Here is a 12818-nt window from a genome sequence, read left to right on the forward strand (position 1 = left end):
TTAGTTTGCTTGTTTTGTTTTTTTTTTTTACTTACTGCTTTATCCAGGTATCTATTCATGTCAGGTTTGTTTGGCTTCATTTCACAGGATATCACTTTTATGCTTCTGTTTTATGATACAGCAATTGCTGTTCCTGTAGGGAAATCCTGCTACTTTCTTTCTGAACTTCTTCAGGGCTTCTGGCAGAACTCCACCTAGACTTGCTGAAGTAACAGTTTCTCCTAATTTTGTAAATTTAAGTATTCTTTTTTTGAATATAAAATCTGATCTCTTATCACACTGTAGTCTTTTAGCATCCTCTGTGGTGAAAACTGTAGAAATACAACAATATTTTTGCACTGAAGTCCTTGCCCCTCTTTAATCAGGCGCATTTTCTCAAAAAAAAAATCAATTACCTTACACATTTTAGAGTAATTTAGGCATGAAAATGGAAGTGTGTCTTTTGCAAAATGATACATTTACCCTGCCTATAAAGCAGCACATTTGCTTTCTTATGGCCAATACTGTGAAGTCAGTTTCAACTGAAACAAGGAGCCAGCTTCTCCCTTCTGCGAGTCATTCACAGAGCAGAAAAGGAAATACAGTCTGAATAGAGAAAAAAATACAACGGCAAAAATCATAACCCTACGATAATTAAAAGTCACTGAATGCATTAACCTCTCCTCTTTACTCTTTTAACATTTTTATAATTTCTGCTCATGTGTTTAATTTGCTGTGTCAGTCCCCCTCTTATTGTCTATATTCTGAATGTAAAATGCCAGTTGCAGCATCTTTTTTACTTGTTTCCTGTTGGGGGGATTTTATTTAATAAGGAAGACTTACTAAAATGAACTTTGTATCTTGCCATTTTCTCCTGGTCCTGTCATGCACTTTTGCTTCTTCTTTTGTTTAGGGAACACATGTTCCTTTTTAATATATAGTCTTAGTAGAAATACTTCTGTGTGGAGCTATCTCCTCTCAAGTTGTTCTTTTGGCATAGTATCAGAGGAATAAGGTAATTTTTGTCACCACCAATTAAAAAGTTTTACGAAACAGGACTGTTATAAAACAATTAAACCTTGCAAATGCAGTAGTCTCTAGGAGGGAAACCCTGGAGGAAATTCTGCTTATTAAAACTGCAATTTTAGTTTCCATTAAAAAGGAGAATAAGACAACAGAAGATGGGTTGGCAAGACAAATTATTTCTTAATGTCAGCTGAGCCTATTTCAAATGAGATAACGTATCTACACCAGGTTGGGTTCAACACATTTTTGCCTCGTCAACTCATTTATCTAATTCAGTCATCTTGATTATAGCCTCATGGACCTTCATTTTCAGAGAAAGAATTTCTTAACAAACAACCTACACAACATGCTGATTACTGAACAGTTAATTCTAATTAACTTGGCTATGGCAAGAGAATTTTGATAAAGACCTAGACTGCAAATAAGGTCTGGTTATTCTGGCCAAACATCTTTAAAATCAAAACCCACAGCAGAGTCTCCAGATGAGACATCAGAGTGATAGGGATCTAATTTAAAGAAACAAATGAGAAAATTAAAATCACAAATAATTTATTCTTCCGTTAGAATTGATGGAGTACAGTTTTAAATAGCAATGAAGTACACAGTGGTGGAAAATTGGCACAGAACCTACAAGATTTTAATTCATAATAATGTTCCTCATGCCATATCTGTTCAAACCTTGATGTGTATTTTCTATTGACTGTTTTCCTTTTAAAAAGGATGCACAAATTGAAAATCTTGTCTTCCATATATAATGTCACACGTACTATGAACACGAGTTGGTTTTTATCCCCCTGAACATTGATTGCAAACTGAAAAAACACAAAGTATCATTTTACTGCTGGGTTAATTTTAGGTTTTATAATTTATAAAAGTTGCAAGGGATTCTTGAACGCATATATTTCTGCAGAATATAATATCCATTTATTTATCTGATACACAGTTGTAGGGCAGTTTCAAAAACAATTTTTTTGTGTACTGTTGTTAATGATCAAGGTGCTGCCTCTCTCACACATGCAACTCTATAAGCATTAATGCAGTTCCAAACAAAATTTGGCATTTGCCTCACCAACAGGTTTTATACTTAATGTTATAAAACATCCCCTTGGTCTCATGTTAACCAATAAGAAAAATGGGCACAAACAAAAATGCCCCTTTTCTAAAGTTATTAACTCCCAGTTAGGAAAGCTGTCCTGGTTCCGGCCAGGACGGGGTTAATTTCTGCAGTAGCCAGGAGAGGACACCTCATTTTCAAGGGACCCTTCTAGGGGGACCCTTCCAGCCTGTGTAGCATGGGGTGGAACCGGGCTCTGCGTGGTGAGCAGTCAACCACGTGTGAAGCCTTCACCTCTTTCTTGCACCCTCTGGCACTGGTATTGTTGCCGTTTCCTTAGTTTTGCTGTTCACAGTAAATTGTTCTCTCAAGCCTGATCTTTACCTTTTGTGCCTCTGATTCTCCTCTCCAGCCTGCCACAAGGGGAGGGGAGGGAGAGCGGGGAGCAAGCGAGCGGCATGTGGTTTGGAGTGTGTCAGTGGGAAGACTAAAATTGGGGGACACCATTCCTAAACCATGACAAAAGTTTAGACAGGTTTTACAAAGTCCTCTAGGCTATTTTGATACATACAAATTATTCAACTAAAGGTTAAAATACACTTATACAATACAGTCCTGTTCTCCATATTCTTTTTCAAGTTCTTTGCATATTCAAGCCAAGTAAAATTAACACTTGTCATTTTCTTTGTTATTGCAATTATTAAGAAGGATTACAGCTTGCTTACGCAAAGCTCTGACAAAACACTTGAGAAATAAAACCCAAACGTTTATCTTGTTACCCAAAAAATGTCGCAGAAAATTGTCAAACTATGTTAGAAATAATTTTTACAAAACCGCTTCACTCAGAAAAATTGGAAAGCTTAAAAAATTTATCTTTGCACAAGACTATATTACACTGTCCTTAATTATGTTCCCATTTAGATAACTGGGATTCTCAATCTTTGTACGTGAACCCATCAGTGACATAGAACGCTCTCCATCTTTTCACTGTTATCTTTATTGTACACCATTTCGAGACTAATACAATCAAGCATTTACCATGTCCCTATCCATTTTAACAGATTTGTTATCCTGCCTAGCAAGTAGTGTACTGTCTTGCATATTCACCACATGTAAAACATAATATACAAAATATTGCTGCTGTAAAAAGTGTGCATTTCCCCTTTCCCCTTACAAAAAAAAATCTGTGGAAAAAATATTAAATTCCCATAACCTTCATAAACATACAAAGCTGTTCGCACCTCTCAGTCTGTAACAGTATATTTGACATACAGTTCTCGACTCACTGCAAATTGTTATGTCACAGATTTTCTGTCCAATATTGCCATCTAGAGTAGAGATGTGAAACTAGTTTCTGAGAAGCTACAGTCTTTAACAATTAACCCACAAAGACTGTATACCATAAAACAGCCACAAGATTTTTCCAAAATCTAGATGGAATGGGAGGTTCTCATCTTGGGAAGATGTCCACAGTGCTGAGGAGACAATATGGCTGCTAATAGATTTTGCCTACCGGAATGTGAGTACTTTTTCACTGTTGGTAATTTCCATATTGACCCTAAAAAAAAATTCAAAACACATAATTAGACCACATGGCATATTTTCCTGCATTTAAAGCTGTAACTGGAAGACCATCCAAATAAACTGTGATACTAAAACCATGGAAACAAATACAAGGAAACAATATACTGATACAAGTAACCAGTATAGTTTCATCTCACTAAAAATATTTTGTGCTCTAATGTAGAAGTAAGACCAAAGACATGAATTTAAGCCCAGGAACCCAATTTGTTCAAGAGTATACCTTTATATTCACTAGGCTGCTGTGAAATCATCAGAACATCATATCAAAAAAGAGATGGGGATTACTTCCCACATAAATGTTGAAAATTATTTCAAAAAGTCAAGGTCATCGAAATTCAAAGTAATTTAGGAAACTAACCATGACACAGAGGTATCTAAAATTATTCATCTATCAAGCATTACAGAATAATGGTACATGTATTTCAAAACCAAGGCACATCCTGGTGAACATGAACAACCAGTCTACATACGCTACAAGAGGCAATTTTTCCACAGATCTGATACACAGAATTACCACTCTACTGATATTCTCTGCTTCTTTTGACAGAATGTCATGTATTGCAGAGGTGGACAGAGGTGAAAGCATCAATGCTATAAGCTTATCATGATCCTTCACAACAGGGTTCAAGGCTTGCAGAAAGAAGTACTGTGCTAGGAAGTGAACGTGCTCCAAACTGATCCTGCCACCATTCCATGTAAAGTACTACCACAACAAGGCAGTATTTTACATTGCAATGTCAGTTATGTTCCATTATAATATAACAATCAGTCATGAAGAAGTTTCACAACAGCTGCCAGATGAGAATTTAAGCAGCAGAATTCCTATGGGAATGGCCAGTATGAAAGAGAGGTCCTCTATAATTGAGTTTCCCAGTGGAACTTAGAAGTGCACAAACCAGAGGAGCACAGCCTATCAACAGAGAGGGTTATCCACCTCTACTGCATGGAAAGCTGGAAAAACTCAGCAAACTGTGATTAAGTTTCCTTGACCCTATACTGGCCTCAAGCAAAGAATTCTTCTGTAGCTTATTGTTTTCAGAGGAAGCTACTGGTTCAGTGCATAAACATTTTATCTGTTAAATAATTAAAAGAAATTGCATCTCTAAACCACCACACAGAGAGTTTGTTCCTTCTTTCTTGTCTTTTCTAATTTCTCTAGAAAGAAAGCCAACTGTTCTTCAAAATTGTGGGCAATTCTCACTTCCTCAGAGAAGTTTTTCTAGAAAGTTCAACTGATCTTCTACTGACATAACAGAATTTTATTTAAACATTAGAACCTCAAGTTTATAATTTAGTTAATCTCAACATTATTTATACCAAGGAAAGTAATGGTATACATTTTAATGACATTTCTGAATGATTCATAGTGAAAAGTTTGGATTTTTACAAGTTTGTACCTTTTACACGAACAAAACCTGTTTGATCCTTTAATTTTAAGAGAGTTTTTTTACATGAGCCTTTCACTACAACTCCAGCCTAAAGTTTTGGTGGCAATTGTTTGTTTGTTTTTATCTTGTCTTAGCAGTGACAGGAATGAAGCACTGTTGATTTCCAGGTCACTTCTTTCCTATTTTCACTGCCCCCTTATACTGCTCAGAGAAAATCTGTGCAAAAACAAGTTCAAGTCTCCCCATAAGCTCTGCAGCTGAAGGACCTCAGCTGCACACCTCAGGTGCTTTTGCAACTGAAGAGGAAGATTATGATTAGGATTTGTGTTTGTGGAAAATAAATTCAACCATTTCTATTACAAAGAAGCAATGAAAAATGATCCACCATGAGATTTAGAAACCTCATCTTTCATATTAGTCATTCACCATAAGGCTATGAAACACATCACCTTAATTTTTAACATCCAAAAACACTGCTGGGAAGGCCTCACTTTGCCAAATTGCATTAAAACTTAGCAAACTCAGGAGAGAATGACTAATCACAATTCAATATAAATGATTCTTGGTAACTCACCAAGAAATAAACTCAGTGAGAATTGTACGTACATACCTGAAAGACCATGTCTTAAAATTCATTAGTGTCCAGAATCTAAGACTATCAAATGAGTGTAAGAATCACAACTTTCTCATCAAACAGAATACCTGGTCATATCCGTAAGGCCTCTGCTGTGGTGGCTGTGGTGGCCCAGGCTGTGTGGGTCTGTATCCCCCATACTGCTGTCCTTGTCCCTGTGGATAATTGGGGTACTGAGGCCCTGGACCACTCTGGGAAGGACCTGGAGATCATTAAATTAAAAAGTACTTGAGATGTTGGAAAGAAGAGAACAGGAAAAACACTGAATTTTACAGCTAACCAGGACTAAAAAATACCACTACTATGCGATTAGGTCTTTTGAGTGCCCCATCCCCCTCCTCCTGGAAAGCACCTTGGCTGCTAGGGCCTGTGCAGAAACATTTACTTTTATATATATATTCATTATTTAGTATCAATGCATGTAGTTCCACATACAGGACAGAGAAGAACAAGGCAAGAAATTATAAAAATGAGGCCTTTCCAGGATTTAGGAAGGCAGTCTCCTGATGTATGCTGCTTCAGTTCCAGAATTTTCCAATGCCAAGAACAGCCAGATAATCAGCTATGTTTAACATTTGGACTTTTTGAAGAGACCAGCAGTACTGTGCTGCCAGAAAGTGAAGTCTCACACTGCAGCAGGCAATCATGGATGGGGTGTCAGGCAAGCAAGCTATATATGTATAAAATGTGAGATGTGACAAGCAGTAAAAGGTATTGTGAGATGGAAAAAACCACCCTCTACTCCATACTCCTTTGGTAATATTAACTTCCCAGAAAAAGGTTAGGAAAAACCCAAAACTTGGACTCCAGTCTTTTTTGTCTGTAAAAGAAGTAGTTCTTTTGCAAGTATAACTCTCTGTTGCTATTCACAGGGACTTGGTCTGTCTACCACTGGAAGCTGCACGTTAACACCATCAGGCAGTGCAGCAATATTCCAAACAAAAGTATCCTCATCCCTTCCAGCACTGGGAGAGATGTACTCTGTATTTCAGTGGTACTCCCTATGAATCCTCTGCAGTGGATCTGTTAGCTTTTTTAACAACACCCCTTAAAAACTGGGTCTCTATTTTTCAGAGCTGAAGATCTGCAGGTTTTCAGAAGGGTTTTTCTTTTAAACAAACCAACACTTTTGTTTCCCTCCCTTCAGAAGAAAGATATGTGTTTTTAGCAACAGTGATTCAGTGCTAGACAGGGCTAGTTTGAGCTACAGGCACTGGACATTAAGATGACATCAGCTGGTAACTCCTTCAGCAATTCTAGATCTGTAAGACAGTGAAAAGATGACCTGGAGAAGAAAAGCTCCATAAGCTATTACCATTCTCCTCAGGCCTCAAATCCCCTTGAACTATGCAGTTTCAGCTTTCCACAGCGAAACAATACCTTAAAGATTGATAATGATGTCTGGGATATTGATTTATTTCTGAAAATTAGAAAGTAATTAAATATTAAATTGAGCCAAAATACGACATCCTAAAAGTGCTGTGTTCATCTGACAAATGAACATGGGTTTATTTATTCATGGTAACTCTTTATAGCTGAATTCTAAATATTCATTGACACATTTCAGAGAAAAAAATGGAACTTCAGTAACAATTCCTGCTAAAAACCAGAAACTGAAAAATATGTTATTCTGTTTTACAAATTAAGTTGGGTAACTGGCTCCAAAAGATTTCCTAATCCCATTTCTTCTAGTATTTCTTAACCTACACTTTCTGAATAAATCAGATTTTACTTCTTTACTTAAAAAGTTCAGAGCAGTGATCTACACAGACCTCTACTCTGACTTTTAGTCTGTTCCCATATTATGTTTAGTAGAATGCAGGTACAGGTATTACCTCAGAACTATCAATTCATCCATAAACAACAGAAGTAGAACTTGGTAAATCTCAGTGGATTCTCTTAGAACTTAACTTGTCTCAACGTAACTGGATTTCACGTGAATCTGACATCTTATCTACATGGCAAACAAATTACCCGTGCATTTCCTCACATACACACAATGCTGAAAGCTTTAGCGTTTAAGCCTGCAAAAGAGCTGAAAGCTAAAATACATGGAATTTATGGAATTTCAGAGATTCCTTCTTCTGTCATAAATTTATGTACATTTTTTTACAGTATGCAAGCAAATAAAAGAGCAGTAGTTTCAGTATGCTCTTCTGACACAAAGTTTTTTAGAATTAATGTACCAAAATTACATTCTACTGCTTTAAGTTTCCTTTTTGGGAGGTTTTCCTTGAATCCAGGGACTTGTGGCAAAGTATTTCTCATTCCTGCCATGTATCAGAAGGTTTTGACTACTAGTGCAAATTTATAAGGCACAGTTTCTTTAAAGGTGTGCTGTCAATGCTTACAGTCATTTCTCTACTGATTTATGCAACAATTTGAAAATAATGACTAATATATGTTGAATGAAGTTTTAAACCAGTTTTTAGAAGACTATTTTAATTGGCAAATCCACGATGAAAGTGGTTCTTTTTCATCTTTGTGAGTTCGTTCACCTACAGAAGGCAGAAAAGAGCAGAATCTTTCTAGGTCTTTCTAAATTACAGACACCCATTGCAATGCTGTTTAGTCACCTTCGGTTTTCTGTGCTACCACACTCTCCCAGACTGCCAACAGATCTAATTCCCAAAAGATGCTGCCTTCTATGTTTTCTTGTCTCAGCCCAGTGAAATTGCAGGCACAGAGCTGTTCTGTCCAAGCCTGGCCTCTGGACACAGTCAAACAGGGATGGAGTAATACCCAACAAAGATCTCTCTTAGTCCTTTCTGTGACAGCTGTCTGTGTCCTCAGGTTCTTACCATAACCCTGCTGTTGTCCTGGATAGCCTTGTTGGCCGGGATATTGCTGCTGTTGTGGTGGATAACCCTGCTGTTGGGGCGGTCCTTGATATGCATCTTGCTGCTGACCATATTGCGAGTTTCCTGTAAGATCATTGTAAGAAAGCAAAAACTCATAAAGATACCTATTTTACTACTTTTTTCCTTCTAAGATGCACAGCCAACAACACAAGAACAAAATGAAAATGCAATATTGATTTCAAAAACTGAACAAAACAAAGAAAACTCAAACCAAACAGAAGGAACTCGGCCAAACAAACTGCAGTTAAAGCCAATTTTGCAAAGTTGAACTGCAGCATTTTCAGCATCTCTGCCAAACGAGCATTACATTTACTGGAACATCACAGTCATAAGATCATGACTATGCTAAATAAAATAAAAAAAAAAAAAAGACAAAATTAAGGACAGCTACAAGAGCACAGACTAGCTACACAAGATCAGCAAGCTGTTTCCTAACGGCACTATAATTATACAAAATATATACACACACAAAAAGATATATAACTGAACCAACAAATTTATGTTAAAATAAAAATTTCCATTGAGGTAAAAAAAAAAAAAAAATCTCTAGAGTGTTTTAGTCATTTTACTGTTGTTAGAATGGCAAACTGTGGTTATATATTTAAGGTGTTTGCAACAAATTATTCTGAAGGCTCCAAGTTCCCTGCCATTTCCAAGACAGCCAGCAACTAGTATTCTACAAGAGCTTTGCATGGGTATAAGTTGTGTTGTGCAAGAATTTCTGCTCCCGTTGAGGGTGGGGGAGGAAAGGGAATGTATGTGCGTATGTGTGTGAAGGTATATAGATACCTCCTTCGTAGTAATGTTGTGAGGAATCCTCATAAGGCCTATCGTAGCCTTGTTCAGGATACGACGGTTGCTGATAACCGTAATCATTATGACCTACATCAATTCGACAAGAGACAGGAAGAAACGTTAATGGCCTCTGAGTGAAAACCCTAAAAATATTTCATTTCTCAGAAAAATGAAAAAAAAAAATTTCAACTGGATATACATGAAAAAGAATTTTCAATTGTATTAGCCAAAGACTTATTAATATGATTTCCTTTCATATTGAATTAACATGTGACAGGGGAAAAAAAAGGCTTAATGCAGTAGTTCTAGAAACATCACAGTAAGGGATGGTCTTAACCTTCCAATAATCCTTGTTGGGGGAGTCGGGGGACGGGGGGAGAAGTCCTTCATCTTTCACTCAAAAAAAAAAATGAAAGCATTTAGGCCTTTCACATGTAAATAACCTGAATTAAATTAGAATGAACAAAGAAAGCAATTATCATACTTTGTCTAACACCTGTTCTGCTGATCTCCAATTCAAAAGCATATGCTAAAAGCAGTGTGAAATATAACAAATAAAGCTCAATGAAGTTATGAACCATCATCTACATTAAATTCTGGTTTTGAATGGCAGAAATACAACATTCTCAAGGTTTTTCCTACAAACAGAATTCCTACTTAAAGTCTTAAGAAAACTTTTCCTCTTGCATTCCAGTCCTGAGCAGATTCATTACAGACAAACCTTTCTATTCAGAGACTACAGGCATCTCTGATTAAGAAACCAATATATGCAGTAAGCACCCCACCTGTTGTTGTTTTTAGCACACATATATTTTGTCTTACAGATGATGAAGATGTATCTTATTGCTAACTTGGTCAAGAACATATGCCAAAATTTTGTTTACATTTGAAATGAAATAGTATCAATTTAGAATAAAATTTTTAGATACAAGTAAGGAAAGGAGGAAACAGTTCTGAAACTCAGTGGTTTTGTCATCAGGTCTGCAACTGCACAATACGTCACTGACTGAATCTTACATGCATACATAACCATTAAAACAAGTCTTAAAATATTCTACTTGTATTCTACATAAGAGTAATAATGAGGTAATGATAAAGATGACTCTTTAGAAAGAATAGATCCTAGAAGTCATCTGTGCTGCCACAAAGCCATTGATGGTAACATCAAACTGCCCTTACTAGAGTAAATTGCCTGTAATAGTTCAGTGTTCATGTGTATGTATAAATGTTCCAAAACAAAATCTGAATAATTACCAGTTAATGCAACTTGTAAAATAACACTGCACACACACCTCCAGAAATTAACACATGTAAGCTTATACAGATAAGGCTTGATGTACCTTAAAATCAATTTGACGGAAATCGAATTCAAACAACTGACTCGCATCCCTTTATTTGCTATGAGTAGTTGCTTTGGCAATTACACAGCTCTGCTTTGTACGTATTTTTTAAATATTAATATCTACCACATTTCTTGAGCTTCATAAGACATCATTAAGTTGCACACATGGTTATCACAGTAGTCAGGAGTTAGCATCTTTGTTCTCCCAGTCTCTGCTCAGCCTGAAAACAAGTTAATTTCAACCTTCCTAACTTATAACACAATCCAATAGTCTTCAGCACTCCATATTCCAAGAGGTAGAAGGACAGATTTATGAAATTCAAAGTTTCAGTCTTGTCTTGAAAGCACTGAGGGGAAATCTAAAGAGGATTCACATTTCCAATATCCTCAGGGCAGGGACCACTTTATTCCTATACAAATGTTAAACTGAGGCCCACACCATGTCAGCAATAACACATTTGTGCGACTTACATGAAAATGAAACACTAAGTTAAAAAAGTATTTACAGAAAAAACCCACATCTTTTTAGCAAGTTTTTTCAGTTCAGTAAATTTTTTAATAAAAGGATATCGCCCCCTCTCTTATTGATAAGAAAGTTATGACTGTTTAAATTCATCTCAATTATATTAGATATGCTAAAGAATTCTCCATTCTTTGAGAGAAACATCCATCAAGAAACATTCTCCATCTCTTTGAGAGAAACAAATTATTTGCATTCTTATGAAATCCTAAAACTGTTTTTTAGAATTTCAAATGGGAGTCATACAAATTACATGCTTTAAGTTGCAAATTTAACTAGTCAAGTAACTTAAATGTAGTAACAATTCTGAATTTGGAAGGTTTTTTAAATGTGAGGTATGATATCCAATTACTATTCTTGCCTCATCCCCTAATTTTGGGCATATGACTACATTAGTATTGGGCAGGTATAGAAAATGGGAAAGTTAACATTTATGAGAGATTACCATCAGGGTAATATTGCTGGTTCATGCCTTCTGGAGGACCTTGTCCACCATGACTGTATTGGTCCCCATAATAGTCTTCCTGGCCTGAGTACTGCTGTGGTGGGCCTGAAAAACCACAACCAGTCAATACGTAAATAACTTGTTTTCTCTGTTATAAACCCTGCTAATTTCTGATTTTAGTATGAGAAATATTTCTCAAATGTATTCCCCACCCATACTGTTGCATTACAGACAATATATGTAATCTGGTTTAGTTAAAAAAAATATGTAAATGTATCTATCTACAACAACAAACACACAGTTGTTTGGCTGCACTAGACTGAGACTATATACATCAAACTTCAGTTCTGAGCTCATTTTAGGAATATGTGTATAACAGACTAGGGTGTTAAAAATAAAATTATTCCTTGTTGAAAAGGACTAAAAAAAAAAAAACAAAACCAAAATCGTGGAACATTGTTCCTTTTTTTGTAAATGAATGAATCCAGAACCAAGTAGGTACTCTGTTCCTTTTCTGTACCTATCATTTAAATATCAAAACAGAATTCTGCATCAGTATATCTGAGATGCATAATTTCAGAACGTATAATCTCAGAAAGAACCAAAAGAAAAAGAAAACAAACTTGTCTTCACATTTCATGGTGATAGCAGTAATCTCTTGCTGCAAGAACCACCCTTAAAATGGGTAACAAAAAGAGTATGCAAACAAAGTCTGTGACACCAAATGACTTGACAGAAATTTGGTGTAAGCAAGAAAGAGATGTAAAATGGTTTTAAACATGGTTATTTAAAATCAATGCAAAAAGACTGAAGTGAATTCCTACCTTGCTGTGGTGGCCTGTATGGAGGAATCTGTCTCTGCCCCATCATGTGATTTCCTTGGTTAACTTGGCCCATCATTCCCATCGGTGGCTGCTGCCCCTGGTAATGCTGGCCACCTGCCTGTGGCATGTTGTATTGCTGGGAGGGAGGCTGCTGGTGCATCATTGGACCTGCAAAAGGAAAAGCAGCAACAATGTCAAATACACAAAAATGATTTGTGATTAAACCTGTCCAAAAGAACCTGGAAAAACTGACCTTTAAAAATGGATCAAAAAAGGCTCTGTATATCCACTGCTCTGGTAAGGGTTTGTTGTTTCTGAACCTATGCAAATGTAGGTGAACAATTCAGCAGCCGAACTAGAAAACAG

The 12818-nt window shown here is 36.4% G+C and overlaps 1 protein-coding gene across 4 annotated transcripts in view; it reads right to left on the reverse strand.

Moving 5' to 3' along the window:
* Positions 1–1539: 1539 nt before the first annotated feature.
* SS18 (SS18 subunit of BAF chromatin remodeling complex) overlaps positions 1540–12818 on the reverse strand; it is a 43018-nt gene continuing 31739 nt past the window's right edge. Inside the window, exons 6-11 of one of the 4 annotated variants that reach the window (XM_041399374.1) lie at positions 12453–12620; positions 11629–11733; positions 9316–9408; positions 8467–8589; positions 5734–5867; positions 1540–3617 (exon numbers count right to left, since the gene is read on the reverse strand). In XM_041399374.1, coding sequence (XP_041255308.1) covers positions 3591–3617; positions 5734–5867; positions 8467–8589; positions 9316–9408; positions 11629–11733; positions 12453–12620 — 650 coding nt within the window. In that variant the 3' untranslated portion in view covers positions 1540–3590. The remainder of the gene's footprint in view (positions 3618–5733; positions 5868–8466; positions 8590–9315; positions 9409–11628; positions 11734–12452; positions 12621–12818) is intronic. The other 3 variants (XM_041399376.1, XM_041399375.1, XM_041399377.1) reach the window with 3 other exon arrangements.

The sequence above is a fragment of the Onychostruthus taczanowskii genome, unplaced genomic scaffold, assembly GCF_017590055.1.
Source record: "Onychostruthus taczanowskii isolate IOZ18803 unplaced genomic scaffold, ASM1759005v1 scaffold16, whole genome shotgun sequence".
Lineage (NCBI taxonomy): Eukaryota > Metazoa > Chordata > Aves > Passeriformes > Passeridae > Onychostruthus > Onychostruthus taczanowskii.